This window comes from Ursus americanus, chromosome 14 (genome assembly GCF_024610735.1).
Source record: "Ursus americanus isolate L20-20 chromosome 14, mUrsAme1.1.p, whole genome shotgun sequence".
Taxonomy (NCBI): Eukaryota; Metazoa; Chordata; class Mammalia; order Carnivora; family Ursidae; genus Ursus; species Ursus americanus.
In genome coordinates, this window is record NC_142140.1 from 34,703,683 (window position 1) to 34,721,303 (window position 17,621).

The 17,621-nt window shown below is 50.2% G+C and overlaps 1 protein-coding gene across 3 annotated transcripts in view; it reads right to left on the reverse strand.

The window, feature by feature from the left end:
* CACNA2D3 (calcium voltage-gated channel auxiliary subunit alpha2delta 3) overlaps positions 1–17,621 on the reverse strand; it is an 834,102-nt gene that overhangs the window by 173,420 nt on the left and 643,061 nt on the right. For all 3 annotated transcript variants that reach the window (XM_087866960.1, XM_087866961.1, XM_087866959.1), the window contains one exon: positions 6,822–6,905. In XM_087866960.1, coding sequence (XP_087723086.1) covers positions 6,822–6,905 — 84 coding nt within the window. The remainder of the gene's footprint in view (positions 1–6,821; positions 6,906–17,621) is intronic.

Below are 17,621 nucleotides of genomic sequence, written 5' to 3' on the forward strand. Positions count from 1 at the left end.
TCCCATCTTCTGTGAGAGAGAGAGAGTAGAAAGCATAATTTTTAGCTGGAGGCATGTATAAAATAAAACATATATTTTACTCTAGATATTTTTTAACAACACATAATGGGCATTTCTGGAAATATTTTCCCATTTTAACTTTTGTGGTTTTGGATGGGGAGAGCTGGTCCTAATTAAGTCTACTTTCTAACTTTTAAGAACGGCTCGATTTATCTTTAACATGGTTTTCATTTTTCCTCTTTCTGGTGCCTGCCTAAAGCCATTTGGGACCTTCCCCTCTCACATTCCCCAGGCAAGTTGGAGATTAGGTAAGCTTCTCTGTGAGTCTGTACCACCCCGCCCCCAACTCCCAGTAGCAGGGAACAATCAGCATTGGGGGCTGGGCGGCTCCAAGGCCAGGGTCACTGAGGCTTTCTGGAGGCAAATACGCAGATGTCCACTCCAGTCTTTCCCTTTTCTTCAGTTCTAATGAAAATGGATTACACTTACTGAACACCTACATGTGGGGCAGGACGGCGCTGTAGTTAAGGACTCCACAGCCAGAACTTATGAAAGAATCGCTTCCTCTCTCTATGCCTCAGTTTCCTTCTCTGCAAAATGGAACTAATGACAGCATCCGTCTCACAGAGTTGCTGTGAGAAGTAGATGTGCTGATATTTAGAAGGGTGCCTCGTCCACCCGAAGCATCCAGTAAATGTTGGCTGTCCCCCACCATCATCTCCATCACCATCATCGTCACGACCGTCCTCCCCCCTTAAAATGCCAGACCTCCTTCAACAGCTTAAGAGATCAGGATTCAAGCTCGAGTTTGCTTGACACAGATGCTTATGCCCTAAACCAACATTTCTAAACTTTTGTGAGCCACCTGAGAAATACATCTTACTCCGCGATGCCCTCTCGTGTCTCCTATTTTAATAGATTTCATTGCTTGTAAGTGCTGCTCGTGGACCAGTCATGGACTTTGTGACCTCCCCCCAACTCCGGTGTTAAAACCGCTGCTCTTCACCACCTGTGGGAGGGCACAGACCGAAAAAGAGGCAGCCCACGGTAAGGAGAAATGACCCAGGGTGTCGAGACTCAAGTCTTACCGGTGATGCATATCCCTGTTCTATACCCTCTCTGTGGCTCCGTTTCCTCCTCTTTCATTCATTCCATCAAAAGTGTTCTGAGCGAGGACTCCCAGACCCCAGGGATCCCATCAGGTGCTGAGTAACTATGTTGATCGGTCTTGTAAATCCCGGATAATACTGATAGATACCATCTACTGAGCCTTTATGATGTGCCAGACACAGGTTTTAAAACCCTCAAAATAAGGCACCATTATTATCCCTATTTTACAAGTGGAGAAACTGAGGCACAAAGTTAAGAAACCTACTTTTAGTCACACGGGCTCTCTGACCCTCAAGCCCATGCTGTTAGTTTTGCTTCCCAAAGCAAGAGAGTAAGCATTTGGGGGCGCCTGGGTGGCACAGCGGTTAGGCGCCCGCCTTTGGCTCAGGGCGTGATCCTGGCGTTGTGGGATCGAGCCCCACATCAGGCTCCTCCGCTATGAGCCTGCTTCTTCCTCTCCCACTCCCCCTGCTTGTGTTCCCTCTCTCGCTGGCTGTCTCTATCTCTGTCGAATAAATTAATAAAAAATCTTAAAAAAAAAAAAGAGAGAAAGCATTTGGACAAATTTAAAGCATTAATATAACAACTGTATAGCATGAACATAAAAATAATGTATTGTTATTTCTGGATTGTTTTTTTAATCAAAGATTTTAAACTTGACCATGCAACAGTCTTAGGTTTTAACTTTCCAATAGGCTCTTGCACAAGCTCTAGGTTCTGTGAACTGGGGTGACAGGAAGGTGGTTTCTGTCCTCATTGCCACAGGAGGAAGGGGGGTTTTGTGCCTTTTCAACAGACTGTGTGGTGAGAATACAGCACCATGAGACCAGAACAGTCTAGAAATGTCACTTTTCCATCAGAGGAGACTGAGGTTTGAGAAGGGCAGCAACTTGCACCAAATACTACAGTAAGTCAGTGGTACCCTTGCCCCAGGGGCCAGCTTACAAGACCAGATGGAGGAGGTACCCAGAGCAGAGACCAGAATGGTGGGGGAGTAACGAAGCTCTCAGTCCCCACCAGGCCGGGAAGGGCAAGATCGACGGTGCTGCTCGGAGCTGGCCAAATAGCCCTCAAATTTGCCACTACCTGGATCACAGCAATGAGCACCTGGAGAAATAATGGCCCGGCGGAGGAATATTCCCAGACAAGGTTGGATGTGCCCATCTGTTAGCATATTACATAGTCAAAAAGTCACGTGACAATGTTTGACTTAACAGCGTCAAAGAAGAGCAAATTAAAACATCAGCGAAGGCACCTGGGTGGCTCAGTCGGTTAAGCACCTGCCTTCAGCTCAGGTCATGGTCCCGGAGCCCTGGGATTGAGCCCCACATTGGGGCTTCTCCCTCTGCCTCTCGCCCCGCTCATGTTCTCTGTCTCTCTCTCAAATAAATAGATACAATCTTTAAAATAAATGAATAAAGCATCCACGAACTGTCTTTATGTTTCGCTGTGTGCAGCAGGCATTACAGCAACAGGCATTACAGCGGCTTTCGCCACGGTGGGGCAGATAAAATAAAGGCCAAACCTCTTCAAGCTGGAAATCGTTTTCTGGGGATGGCGATCAGCCTCCCGGTCTCTCTGGGAACCACCCTCTCCCTGGGTCCTGCGTGATCCAGGTCACACACGTTTCCCCAGAGCCCCTAGCGAGTCTGTCTCTCTCGTCTGCACCCCGAAGCTGCAACGGCTTCGCTGACCATTCAAAGCACCCACAGTACAAGCTGGTGGTCACGCTCTGGTTCAGTCGTGAGCCTACAGCGCTTCCTCCTGTGTCAAAGCCCGTTAGGGAAGCTCTCCCCCCGAGATCCACGGATTGCCTTGGGTTTCATGTGTAAGTGTATAATGATAGCTCGTTCTGCTAATGGCAGTTTGCTCTCCACATCAGAACATGAGCCTCACCTTGCCTGGTGCACAGGCGGCACGCACTTCCAGGCCCCCAACGCCATGCCATCTGGGCCAAGCCAAGAGATTAAAGGGGAAGGGGGAAGCAGGAGATAAACAGGTCTGTCATTTCCAAGCAAGCGTTTCACCAGAATATGAAAACAGACTTGGGCACAGAGCATCTGTACAACAAAATCAAAATCCACTCTCTCTCTTTCAATCTCTCTGTCCAGGCTGGGGGGGCGGGGGGGGGGGGTACTGTGGTTGGTTTGGTGACCCAGGGCTCAAGCATGAGCTGCAGAGACACTGAAGTAGGTGAAAAGAAGATCAAACTAATTGGGCACAGTTCTCAGAAATTCACCCCAGGAGAAGAGGTTTATGGGGCTTTAGAAAGAAAAGACTCGAAGGACATTTCGCACAGAATCATCGCAGGTAAGGAGAAAAGTGAGTTGACTGGAGAGCAGTAGAAAAAGCTCACACTGCAACAGAAGGGGTTTCAGGTGGCCTGGAGGCAGGATCTGACCGGCCGGTATTCACAGCCCCACCCCAGGGCGAGCATTTGTTTAGCGGCTGGTTGCAAGGTTGCCCCATCTCTGCGGCACCCCTCAGGGGAGGATACTATGGGAACATGGTGAGGGCACTGATACAGCGTCTTCAAGGACACTTGGACTCAAGGCCTCTTTCTAAGGCGTAACAACATGGTCAAGAGCTTTGGGGCCAGGTGGCCTGGGCTGGAATCCACACGGTGTGCCCGTGGACCAAGCCGTTCTCTGCCTCAGTTTCCTTACTGCAAAATGAGGATAGCAATAATACCGACTTTGTAAAACTGTTGTGTAGAATCAACAAGTTCGTCCACATATAGCACTGGGAACAGTGCTGGCACACAGGAAGGACTCAATACGTCAGTTATTATCTATATTTGTTTTTTTCTCTTTACGGCAATAATCATGCTCACTGTGGAAAGTCTGGGAATGACTAACAGGTAACAGGAGTAAGAAAAATATCATCCTTCAGTCCTTCAATCATCTCTGGGAATTTATAACCAAAGAATAAACCCCATTTTAAAAGGTATTGTTTCCTTTGCAGAGGTGACAGGCACTGGTGATTCAGGCCAGGCTGTGGACGTCTCAGGGTCCCTTCCTGGCAACGGGTCCTCAGAGATCCATCTTACTCATTGTATTTTGATGTGATGCCCAAGGCGCCTGGAGCCTGGACCAGATGTCCTGCTCACCCACCTCTAAATGGTTTCTAAGTCTTCTCCCTCTTTTTAAGATTCTAATTTTAGCCGGTCTATTTTGCACATGTTTTAATAGTATATGTGACCTCACGTCTTTTTTGGAAGGACGCAGGGTCTATGTTATAAATACCATCATTACATTCAACAAGAGCTGAGTTGCCAAGAGAAGTAGGATGAGCCTTCCAAGAAGTTCTCTGCGGCTGGGCAGGCTCAAGCTGCTTCCTCCTTAGTGGGCTCTGCCTCACGGTCTCTCCCCGATCTTGACCGAAAGCTACCCTCGGCCGCTTACATGCAAACCCCAATGGTGGACCTACGGGCATGTGGGATCGTGTGTCGATGTTACAAAGCTGCTCTGTAGAGGGTCCAGCATTCTCCAGTCAAGGGAGGGCAAATCTCTAGGAGAGAAACGGTGACCCGGGGTTTCCCAAATGCGTTGGTGGTGAAGGAATTCACGCTTTGAGCGCACCACTTCCTCAAGGAAGTAAGACAAGAGACCCAAACCACGGAGACCACAAGAGACCAGTTTGGGCAGAGTAAGAGCGCTGAACTCGCAGGAGATGCGGGAACTCTGAAGGGGGGTAATGCAAACCCAGTCCTGGGAGTTGGATGAAGGTGAAGAATGCGTAAAAGGCTGGGAATCCCACGCTCTGTAGCTCCGATGAGCAAAGGAGACAGCGCAAGGAAACCACGATTCATAAAAGGAGATACCAGCTCCTTGAAAATTAACTGGAGCGCAGGCGGAGGCTGGAGCGAGCCAAGTCCTAAATCTCTCCCAGTACCACGACGGGAGGACCCCGACGTGAGAACGAGCGTCAAGCCCTTTGCCTCCCATGCTGATCCAAATGGATGGGACGAAGGTGGGGGGGAAGCGTGTTGACGACAAGGTTCCAGACTTCCGGGAAAGGAAACAAAAAAGTCCAGCAAAGTCAAAATAAGACAACTGATAAAGTGAAGATGGAAGAGAAAGGAAAATAGTAGAACGCGCCCTTCGAACATTCATGAGACAGTTTAGCAGCTGTAAGTCTGCGGGACGTTCATTCATGCGCAGGCACCTGAGGATGACTGCTGATGAGAACAGTGTGAAGGACAGCCACCGTCACAGACGCTCCCCGTGTCCACACAATGGTGTACACACATTTTCATCTTTCAGCATATTAACACATTAAAGATTCACAACAGCTCTCTGATGTAGGTACTGTTATCACCATACTCATCTTACTGGGTAAAAAAGGACAAAAGCCAAAACTGAGGTGCAGAGAGGATAACTGTGTGCTTGAGACCAACAGCCAGCAGATCGCCATGGTGGGATTGGAACCCAGGCGGGCTAGTGCCTGGGCGGGGCCCCTCACAAGTGCGCTAGCCTGCTTCTTGGTAAGAGCAGGTGGAAAGGGGAGAGTGGGGACATTGGCTGCAGTACAAGCTAAAGGCCCCAAAGACCATGTTTAAAGAGCAAGATGTAAAACCCTGCCAGGTCATTGTCAGGCCACCAGCAGGTGGGGAAAAGAGGGCAGGTGAGAAAGTTGTTTTTTTATCAAATAGTTATTTTGTCTGAACCTGAGTTTCAAGAGTCCTTGTACAGATGAAGGAAATCAGCTACACTTCTAAGATATGCCTCTTGGATTTTATAGGCCAGGAAGAAAATCCAAGATTTACGCTAGCTGAGATGTCCAGGGAGCAGAGGACACGAAGAGAAGAGAATGACAGCAAGAGAACCCAGCTGGGGAGTCCAAATGGTTCCCCCCAACAGCTCTTTGGAAAGCAGGACAGACTGAAGGGCAGAAACATGGCTATCTCCACGATGAAACTGAAGAAAGGACCCTGGACACGTCAGGGAGGGTGCAGGCAGAGAGCCGTGGTTGTGGCACGGACGCACCACAGAGAAAGTCAAGAGCAAGGATCCAGGCAGGATCTCATGAGACGTGACAATTTAATTAAGGACAGTCTGCCTACATTCGTGCAAAGGCAGCCATGTCGAACAAATCTGATTTATTGAGGAAATAACAAGAAGACGGACAGGGTTAAGTCGTAGGCATAAGGAAGGCTTTTGATACAGTGCCGAAGGCTGAGTCCGTGCGGAAAATGAGCGTGTGCGCTCTTGCAGTGTGGCCAGAAGGGGGACGGCAGGGACGGCCCAGGAAATGGACCGCCAACCCGCAGAAGGGAGGCAGGCCTGCTCAGCCTTGGGTGGCTCTCTGAAAGCAAGGGCTGTGCCCATGGCATCCTGACCTGAAGGTGGGCAGAGCCTTTTGCTGCCGAGCCAGGCTCGGGCCAGGCTCCCTCCGAGGGTGGCAGGTCCCATAAACTGCACCGAGGCAGGAGTCTGGATGAATCCACAGCAGAAGGGACCAGAGCCTGGCAGGGGATGGTGTGAGCCGACCGCACGAAGCAGGCAGGTGGCTGGCCTAGCTGCAACCGTTCCAGCCAGCAGGAGAGTTATAAACCCCAGTGCCGTGAAAAGAGCCCATTGTCTTCATGTCCCTCTGGTGGCCAGGTGTCCTCCGGGGGGCCTCTCGGCCAGCTCCTCGGGTGGCCTCCAGGTAGAGAAGTCGGTACAGTGGAGCTCCCTACTCGCCAGGCTTGAACACCAGTCACTTACCACATCATCCCGGTCCTCCCACTCCACCTCGGACAGGTCAACGCTACTGTAGTTAGGTTTCCTTCGCTTCTTTCCTTCTTCGTACTGGCAGCGAGAGGAAGAGAAAGAAGAAGAAAAAAAACATTTCCGTGAGATCATCAGCCAGGGCAGCCTTTATCTCCCCAAGCCCTGTTTCTCGGATGAGGACTGCGAGTGGAGGGACACTGGCGAGAAGCCCAGCAGGGGACAGTCCAAGGGATTGTAACAGCAGGAAAGCCCAGGCCAGGTGCTCCCACCTGGGGGGATTACAAGTCGACTCTCCGTGATACGAATTTACCTAGTGGACTCGTTTGGCTCCAAATCCACCAAAAGCAAAGCCAAGATTCCCCGCTGCCTGGATGGCACCTGTGTGGGATAGGGGTGATCCTTCTCTACTCCACAGTTTTAAAAGCCACCGCTTTATGACATAGGAAAGGGCGTTTTACGGTTTACCAAAAATCTAGTCATATCCCTTTGTTTCATAGTTCTCCCATCCCTACCTCCGGTCTCAAACCTGCCCCATACTCCTTGGAGAGGAAACAAAACCACTGGTGGGCTCAACATCCTGGTAACATTTCGTAGACACACAGAGCCTACTACTTGCTATCACACAGGCCACAGCAGGACTGAGCTAACTATGGCCTCCTTACCCAGGGTGGATGTGGGTATTGGGAATCACTGCCAGATTCAGTGGCTATGAGGGCATTTCTCTGGAAAAGCTCATGAGTGCCTTAAGAACTGGGAGAGTGGTTTTTGTTTTTTTCTCCCTAAATCACTGGTGTTAGTCACCCCACAAGCCTACTGTCTTATCCACTGGACGATCGTGTGTCTGGACGTTCCTGTGTCTCAGGGCCTTGAATGCCGGTGGTTGGGATGTTTATAATGAAGGAAAGTCTGCCCTCTACTGCAGGCTAAAGATAAGCAACCCCTTATAAGTTCATAAAATATGGCCAATGGCATATTGGAAAAAATATCTATGCACATATCGTTTTTTCTTTTTCGTCCCTACGTTGGTCATCTTTGGATTGACGTGGTTAAGATTCAAAATGAGATGCAGTGTCACACATGAGATGTGTTTTCAGACCCCCAGACCACAGGTTACCATTGTGGACACTGCATGGCTACCGTGGAGACAGGTGCTAAAGGCACGTCGGTGTGAAGAAGGCCACTGCCAAGATGCTGAACCAAACAGGGCTGAACGGGCCGCCAGTGGAACCGAGGGGACAGAGGCCAGACAGGGTAGATCTCAGGTCACTGTGGGGCTATACAGGGTTGAGTGGTTTTCCTGTCCTCTTGTTCTTCCTGTCAAATGCATTTCAGGAGCCCTGAGACGCCTCTGGAGCGCACCCCCCTCCACCGCCCAGGAAGGCCACACCGCCTCTGAAGGGCAGTGGGCTTGGACCACCGGGTCAGCCACCCGTCCACTCCCTTCTCTCCGGTTTCCAATCCACAGATGTTCAAGGTCAGTTTTAGAACATCGGATCCACTGCAGACGAAGAGGAGGGGAAGCGGCTCTGTAAAGGACAGCAGATTTGCAGTTGGATCCCGTTATGGATACTTCGTGTGTTCATGGAAGCTCTGGCCCTTGCGAGACCCAGGCGGGGGCTGAGTGGGAGGAACAGGAACGAGGTCAATGGAGTTGTCACCCACGTCTCACAGTGAGGAGGTGTGATGGGGAAGGGGACGCGTGATGCTAACAAGATTCCACATGTCTCTTTGAGGATGTAGAGTCACACACTCTTGCCCTCTGTTAACTGTCTAACCGCCCCCCAAGTTCCATTTTGGTAAGAACCATGACTGAGAGCCACTAGGTGCCCCAGAAGCTGACACAGCCCAGCTTCTGAGCATTAAAGGCAGAGCCTTCACAGTATCTGGGGCGGTGTAATGCTAAGCCTAAACTGTTTTGTTTTGTTTTGTTTTTTTGTGAGAAGTACTTCCTTTAGTCATTTCAAAATGCTCCTTTATTTATTTATTCAAATGCATCTATCAGACACCTAGTAAGGACCAGGCACTAAGCATATCAATAAAGCCAATGAAGCAGTCTTTCCTTCTTTTCCAAGGAATTGCTTGTAGTTTATCACCCTGAATTTTGCCTTTCAAAGGTCAATTTATTGCCCACCATGCATACAGGAAAAGAGGCTGTCACAAGTTAAATAATGGGTAAAACAACACTTTAGATAAGATCACACAGCCAGCATGGGGCAGGACACCCCCATCTACCACCAGCCCCTGACCAAATTTTCATGGCTGAGCCTCACGTTATTTCAAACACTCCTAAAAGAAATAATAAAGATTCCTGAGGTCCCGAGCACCAAATGTTCCCTCCTCCTCAGAAAGTGTCCATTTGTCTTTGTGAGACAAAGTGGTTCTGCCACTTTCTAGGGCTGTGATCCTGAGCAGGGAGCCCAGTTTCTCCATGCTCCCCTTTTCTCAGTGGCAAAATAGGAAAACCAGTAGTACCTCCCTGGAATGGCAGGTTGAGAGAATTAACTAGATACTGTATACAAATGGACAAACATATTCCTGGCACAGAAAAAAAGCCTTACTATATAGCTAGCATGATTCCTGAGAGCCCTGACCTTGCTGGCCAAGACCCAGGTTCATTGCATACAGTTGGCTAACATGTCATTTCCTTGAAATGAAGGAGACCCATTGAGCGATTGAGCAGGTCACTGTTCTGTAAACCATAAGGAGGCAGGAAATGCTTGTTGAAGATGGTTGTGTCAGACAGTCACATTCACACACTTTCTCCTGGTGAATATCTTATGCACCAAGACTTGTGGACTATAGCTCAGCGGGGACTCAAGACTGTCCCCGCAGAAAAACTCGTACCTCTGCTAAAAAACCCAAGTCCTTTTAGATGGTACTTGGCCATTCTGCAATCCACAGCGAACCCTTGACTTCTGACCACTCCAGGATGTCTTTCTTCATTTTTCCCCCCTTATAACTACTCAAGAAATCCAGTACATTGTGCTTTTGATATTCAGGAAACCTGGAGGGTTTAGAATGTGAGGTGAAGAGGCATTCACAGTGGGCTGGTCCGCAAGCCAGTGAGTCTAAGTAATTTCATTTCATTGAAGGAAACAGGCAGGGCTGGGGAAACCCTCTCCGGAACTCCATTGTAGGAATGCCCCTCTACGATGTCTGCTTAACCGGGTATACAAAGCCAGTCTAAAACACTTCCCATTTGGGTCTTTATTAACTGGCGAGCTCTTTAAGAGTGCACGTAGTACCGTAGCAGAGTGATTATTTTGAATGAGAGAAGGAAGTCAGTGGCTGCTGCATAAAATAAAACAGGTTGAGGGTGATCAGTAAACGGCAGCATAATGACCCTAGATCCCTATTCATCTTTTCTCCCATTAAGACAGCATACGGGAGGGCTAGAGATTAGACTTCCCCGAGGAAGACACTTGTGCTGTGCCCTGCCCCCACTCATCCCCCCACAGTTTCCAGGGTAATCGCCTTGCTTTCCTGCAGGGAAGCCCTGGGGTCCCCCTCTCCGTAACTACAGTTCTTGTAAGAGCAAGACCATCCTGGTTCAGAGATAGGCAAGCGACCCGAGCATGTGAGGAGACCCACAGCTCTCCAGGACACAGGGCTTGGTTCAGAGCCGGGGCTATAACTCACGCCAACCCAAATGAGACTCGGCCTGGCATGCTTTCCTGGATTGATCCAGGTAAAGGAGCTGCGCATCTGCTAGTGTCCTTAAGTGGTAGGATGTGAGCTGGAGCTCCTCGTAACCATCTCTGCTTCTGCTTGGAGAGAGCTTTCCTGAGAATGAGGCCGGTGCAGACAGAGCAGAGCAAAGGCAGGAAGGGAGTGCGAAAACACAGTGTGTGTGCCTGGATCGAGTTGTGCCTGAAATCTTTATGCCCTTGGACGTTTCAGGTACCAACCACATTCTCTCACATTACCCCTTTCCCTTCTTCAAGATTTTTTTTTTTTAAAGATTTTATTTATTAATTTGACAGAGAGAGACAGCCAGCGAGAGAGGGAACACAAGCAGGGGGAGTGGGAAAGGAAGAAGCAGGCTCATAGTGGAGGAGCCTGATGTGGGGCTCGATCCCATAACGCCGGGATCACGCCCTGAGCCGAAGGCAGATGCTTAACCGCTGTGCCACCCAGGCGCCCCTAAGATTTTTTTTTTTAAGCTGGTTTGGGTTTCAAGCATAAGTAGTCATTGGAGTTCTGACTTGTATATATTTAATGCCTTTATTATTCCTCCTTAAAAATGAACCACTTTTAAAGTACATCTTAAGGGAAGTGTTCCTAAGTTATTTAGGAGCATGTGACCTGCAACCTATCACACTGTTACTCAAGATAGACTGCTGTGCTTGAGTGTGGCTAATCCCTATCCCTACTGCCCCCTCCCCCGCCACCCCGCCTGGAGGACAGACGTGTGACCACAGTGTAGGAGTGACAGAAAAAGAAGTAAATCTCTGACTCCCAGGCCAGCTCTCCCCTGTCCCTCCGCATTTAGCCTCTGACACACCCTGGATCCACCGGCCCCACTCCCTCTCACTCCCTCTCTCCCTGCGTGAGGATCTCGTTACTGGGGCTGAGGCATCGGATATGGCATTTGTTAGTGTATCTATAAACTGTAACTTCCTTTGAAAATGTGATTAACGAATTGCGAACGGTTTCCAAAGGTTTATAAACAGATACTTTGAGAGCCACGGGTAGGTTTGTAGTTTTTGGTGCCTGTTTTATGAAAAAAATATGTGGGGGAGAATTTAATAAGGAAAGATATTCTGTGCTATGAAATACTTGGAGGTGGAGTTTCAAATAAAGGCCAGATGTGGTGAACACACAAACCAGCCTGTGGCCTAGGAGGATGGGACAGGATGGGCACCCATCTGAGGGACAAGCTGAAGCCATCTGGGGGCACGCCTTCTGCGCCTGAACCTGCCAGGTGCTGTTTCGTGGTCTGCATGCCAGTGCTCTTCGGGCTTCCCTACACACTGGCTTTGGAAGCATCACGGGATGGGCTCAGGTGATGGCCACGTTCATGTTGGTTTGAAAAAAGCAAAACTTTGCTTTTCCTGTGTTTTTCTGGGAAGGAACAGAGGAAATCAGCTACATACATCCATGCAGCCTCTGTGAAACAAATATTGTGTATGCTAATAATTGATAAAATGTACATGCCGCCCCATGCTGCCAACAGGCAGGAAGGAGATGGGGGTGGGAGGCCCACAACTGGAGAGGAAGAAACCTTGCCCAAAGCTAATGCCATTTGGTGCAGGGGTGTGGCCAAGGGCAGGGAGCCAGCCAGTGTCTGGGCAGATGTTCTCTCCCAAAGCAGGCACGGTCCTCAGCTGGCGAACACCTTCACCACCTCCCCCGAGGCCTATGTCTCTTTTTGTCCCAGGGGCAGAAGTGAGGAGGAAAGGAGGAACATCTTCTCTCCTCCACGCGCAAGACAGCTAAAGGGCACTTCATTCCTTTACTCCTGCCTCCATCCATTCTCTCATTTGCTCCTATACTCACCCACATCCCCCAAAATACATTTAGCAGGCCCTGGGCCAGGCCCAGGTGAGTCTCAGGAATGCATGGAGAAGCTGTGCGAGAAGGGTCATCTCCTGCACTCATGGCGTAGGTCATGACTGACCACTTGCCCATCAGGGCGGTTAGAAGAACAGTTAGCAACCAGGGCCCCAGAATCACACACAGGCTGTGTGTTCCATGCCTGGCGTGCATTTCTCTGAGCCCCATTTGCTTGTCTATAGGGGCGGGGGCGGGGGGGGGGTACTAGAATTCAGCTCGCAGGGCTGGCGTGAGGAACAAAAGGGTACGAACATTGAGCACAGAGTGTGTCCTGATGGTCTTGGGAAACGCCCACGTGGCCAGCACCCATAAATGCTACTGTCATTGCTGATTCGGAGATGTGGCAGCCCCTGCCTCCCCCCAGGGAGGAGGCTCACGGGCTAAAATGTTTCTTTACAGTATGGTTGTTTAATAATACTTCTGGTTTTTGAAAGAGACAGTCAACCTGGCGTGGTGGTCCATTCTTCTCATGGTCAAAGGGAAGGGTCTCAAATAGGACCTGGTCCCAAGGCCAGGTGGCCAGGTGGGCCTGCGCCAGGACAATAGTCCCTCTCCCTAAAATTTGCAAATCAAGGTCTCTGGCTGTCACAGCACATCTGGCCTCAGAGGAGGTGGCCCTAGGGAAGGGGAGTCTCAGCAGAGACTTAGTAGAAGCACAGAATCTGCCACTGCTCCCCCGGCTACAGTCCAAATGGCTTAAGCTTTTGCCATTTCTTAAGGTTCCCCCCCCCCGCAATTTTCCATGTAACAACTGCTCATCTCAGAAAATTTGGAAAATACCGAAAAGTGCAAGAATGGAAAACAAAATATTGCCCTCGCTATCACAACACAGGCGCCGCAGGGACCACCGCCCACCGTTCTGCTAGCTGGCCCAAAGGTAAGTCCTCTGAAGCAGTTACTGTTTCCAGTTTTCTAACTTCATTGTTTCTCCCACAAGGAATTTATAAAATGTAGCAACCAATCTGTTCTGCTTTCCAAGTGACTGCCTGTAGCAAAAAAAAAAAAAAAAAAAAGTTTTCTGCTGCCAGCTTCCCCCTCACCTCCTATCATTCCTCAGGAAGAGCGAATGCTCTTCTTCCAGGCACGGTGCTAAACGCTGTGCACACCTCCTTGGAGGGATAATCGCCTCGCAGATAGGCAAACGCAGAACCCGGGGTGCAGGCCACACGGCGGCATAGGTAATCGACAGTGGGACTGTGATTCAACCCCATCTTTGCCGGGCTCAGCCTCTGGTCTTCACCACCCTCTGCACTGCCTTGCTGGACGGGGGTTCAGCTCACACAGCGACCACCCACAGGGCTGGGTGCAGCAGGCCTATTAACGCGCGCAGAACCACGGCGGCAGCCAAAGCCCACCAGCCATCCTGGCCTCTGTTGGATGCCAGCTCGTTCGGGCTGCCTCGAAACTGGCCTTTATAGGCCGGCGATGCAAGAGTCAGTTTCAGATTGAGAGCAACTAGGATGCACTGAGTGAGGGCACGGAGCTGGCTTGGTGCACGTACCCGGGACACACAAGACAAGGCCCATTAGCCATCAGCTGACTCAGGGCCTCAGACAAGCCTGGTAGCACCCGGTGGTACTGCGGCAGCTGGGATTTCCATCGGAATCGTGCTGGCCCTTGGGTGGTAGGACGCCACGGGGCTCAGACCTTGCTAGGTAAGCTAGATGACAGGATGGCAGAGAAGAGCCCGGCGGTGGGAGAGTAGGAGGGGGTCCCAATGAGTCTGCGGAGATGAAATCCTTCCAGTTCATGGGAAGATGAGAAGCCCGGATAGACTGGAGGGAAGCAGGGCCGGGAGGGTGTGTCCCGAAGCAGCTGGAAGGTGGGAGAGAGGCAACAGGGCATGTCCAGACAGCAAGGCTTTTCCTTTTTCCACCAGGTACCATGCTCTTATTAATTAATGTTTTCAAGTGTCTCAAAGATGAAAAGTTGTACGTGCTCTCTTAGTGTGATTACAAAATCCTTTTGATGGCTGTAAAACTAAAACAGCTTTGGTATTTTTTTTAAAAAACAACAATTAACAGGCTGCTTTGAAAACCCAAATGACCTTTATCTTAATCAGTGTCCTCCGAGTCGCTGTGAGTCACCCACATGGTGTGTGGGGAGGAAGTGGCCCAGCTCCGCCTGCGGGCTTGGAGCTTCGGCGTGGCTTCTCCATGGCGGCTGGGCTTAAATCCCCATTCTCAGAAAGCCAGTCTGTCTTGTCATAGCAGGCGAGTCATAAAAATGAAAATTGGCTGAGTGGTTGGGGCGGGAGGAGCTTTTGTGCCAGCAACGGGCCTGGGAAATGGGGACTCTGACCCAGAGTGGGGAGTGCCATCTGCAGGCCTCTGAGTCAGGTGAAGGGCCCACACCGGGGAAACACCAGCCCTCCCAGAGGAGGCTGAACACAGATGCCGCCTGCAGGGGAAAGATGCATGCGGTGTACCTGGAAGACAGCCCCTCTGATGGCTTAGAACACTCTGGACAAAACCCGCACTATGGTTTTCTGGCTTAGATGCAGAACAGCCTTCAAAATGAATTTCAGGGGCGCCCGGCTGGCTCAGTCGGTTAAGCGTCTGACTCTCGATTTCGGCTCAGGTCATGATCTCAGGGTCGTGAGATGGAGCTCTGCATTGGGCTCCTGCTGGGTGTGGAGTCTGCCTAGAATTCTCTCTCTCCTTCTCCCTCTGCCCGCCCCAGCTCCAGTGCTTGCTCACCCTCCAGTGCTCTCTCTCTCGGAAAAAAGAAAAAACATAGAATTTCAAAGTTGCAAACAGAGTTGCCCCACGTTCCTGAGCACACAGTGCCATATTTCAAAGCTGATTTCATAGAAAGGTTTGAGACCCCTGAGTCGTTAGGAAGTAATCTAGGATAACAAGAGGACCTCTCTAAGTTAATAGTATGCCTGTGACATTTGACAAAGCAACTTTTTTGTGCATTTATAGAACTTTAGTTGGCATTATTCACTCGAGCAAGAGACCCTTGGGAATTGAAATATGTCAGGCTGTTTTGAACATGCGCTATAATTGGGCACCACAAGGTGATTCCAGTTTTGGAACTGCCAAGACAATGGACTTTCTTATTCACTCAAGTGAGATCAGAAGAGAACATCAACCAACAGCTCAGCGAGACCTGTTTCCCGTCCAGTGGCGCTGCAGCTAACCGCCCCCATGGAGTGAGCTCTCTGCTGGGGTTTCCTCCAGTGGCCAGCGACACCGGCCTTCCTTGCCTGCCCCCCGTTCCCAGCACCTCTCCTGGCTCAGTCCCAGGAGAAGCACTCCAGTCTTACCGGCTCCCCTTGGAGGGACGGTGCTTGGAACAGAGAGATCTCTCTTCATGTCCAGGTTTCTGTGCTAACTGGCATGCATGGCAGGAAGTGGGCTATGAATGTGCAAGTGAAGGAAAGAGAGAGAGGAAGAAAAGAGGGAAAGGAATCCCTCCTTCCAAGCCAGCTACCACTCCCCTGACTCTGGTGTCTGCTTGTGATGCTATCAACCTATGTCAGATGGCTGAGCTTTCCTCAAACGTGTATGTGTATGAGTGTGTGCGTGTGTGTGTGATTTTATCTGGGGGGATGCTTGGCGTGATATGTTTATTTTGTTTCTCCTTTTTTGCTAAAATTCTTCAAGATACTTGTGAAAGAGGAGAAGACATAAGGGGATCCACCCCTGTGCCCCCATCTTCCATGGATGTTTCTCTGATCCTTTCGGCTAGAGTCTGTCTCCCTTCTTCCCTGGGGGGCCCTTGCTCTGCACCTCCCTGAGGACACAGGGTTTTGCAGCATCAACATGCCTGTGACCATCTTTCCCATCCATCTGCTCTCTGCCCTGGCCACATCCTGACCACCAAACCGAACAGGTTCTCATCCATCGATGCTCTGTCCAGCCCACTGGACTGGTGACGCAGTAAAATATGTAGGCTTGATTCTTTTTTTTTTTTTTTTTTCTGCAGGTGATCCTAAAATATACTGATCCATCTTTTAAAAAAAATTCCGGATGCACGCTGGTCTGAATAAACCCAAGAGACTTCTGACGTCACTCCTGACTCACAGGAAAACCAAAGGTCCCCTGCAAGGCTGACTCAGTCCTCTGGGTCTTATATTTGTCTGCGATCATGAAGATGTGGGCAGAGGCTGGAGAGGTGAGTAGTCAGAGAAAGAGGCCAGTGGGCCAGGCAAGGCAACCAGAGCTCATCAAACTACCACGCTCATTGCTTCTATCTTTTATGTGTGTCTTGAAATTGAGTCACATCTCTCCATCCCTCTTGCCGCCAACTTACTTTCAGCCACCACGATACCCTCCTTCCCCTTGATGAGGGTGAGCGTCTCCTAAGCCTCCCTGCATGGACTCCACCCCTGCAATCCACTGTCCAGGGGGATTCTTCCGCAACCAAAATCACCACTTGGCCTAGAATCCTCATGGCTCCCCATGCCCTCTAGGATGATGTCCAATGTTCCAGAATGCCACAGTCCCCATCAGTCTGCCTCTCCTTATGGCTCTGACCTCCTTCTCATCACTTTCGACTTTCTCCCTACTGCTCTCCAGCTAGATCCAGCCAGCTGCTAACAATGTTATTACCATCCTTGCCTTCAGGCCCCCACATCCATCCTCCACTCCAACTGTTTCCAGCACTCTTCACCCCAACTCAAAGTCTAGCAGCTTCTTAGGACCCAGAGGAGGCTTCCACTTCTCTGGGAAGTCTGATGCCCAGGGCAGAGCAGGTTCAAGTCCTTCCAGTGTTCTTTGAGCCTCCTGTGGTCTCTCCATCTCCACACCCATCACAGCGTACTGCAAATTTGTTGCTTAATTCCTGATGTCCCCCACTAGGTCCCAAGATCTTTGGAATAAACGCTATTTCTCATTCAGCATTGAACCTGCCCGTGCCCAGGACAGGGGCTGGCAGAATAGGTTCACCACGAAGAGCTGAATATTTGAATGAGTAAACAGAATAAATGCACAAATTAGGATCTATATTCACTTCATGAGCACATGTATAATACACATTATGGGCCTGGCCATTTCTGGACCATGTGTGAACATGAACTCATTTTATCCTCAGAACAATCCCCTACAGGAGGCACTATTTTTGCACTCATTTATCAGCACAGGAAACTGAGGCCAGGGAGGTTGAGTGACTTGGCCAAGGGGAGCAGGGGAAGGGGGGCGGGGGGCGAGGCTGAGGCCAACCCTAGCCTCAGAGACCGCTCTGCCCCACGGACTAACATAACCTCCTGCCTGCCCGCAATGTGTCCTGTGA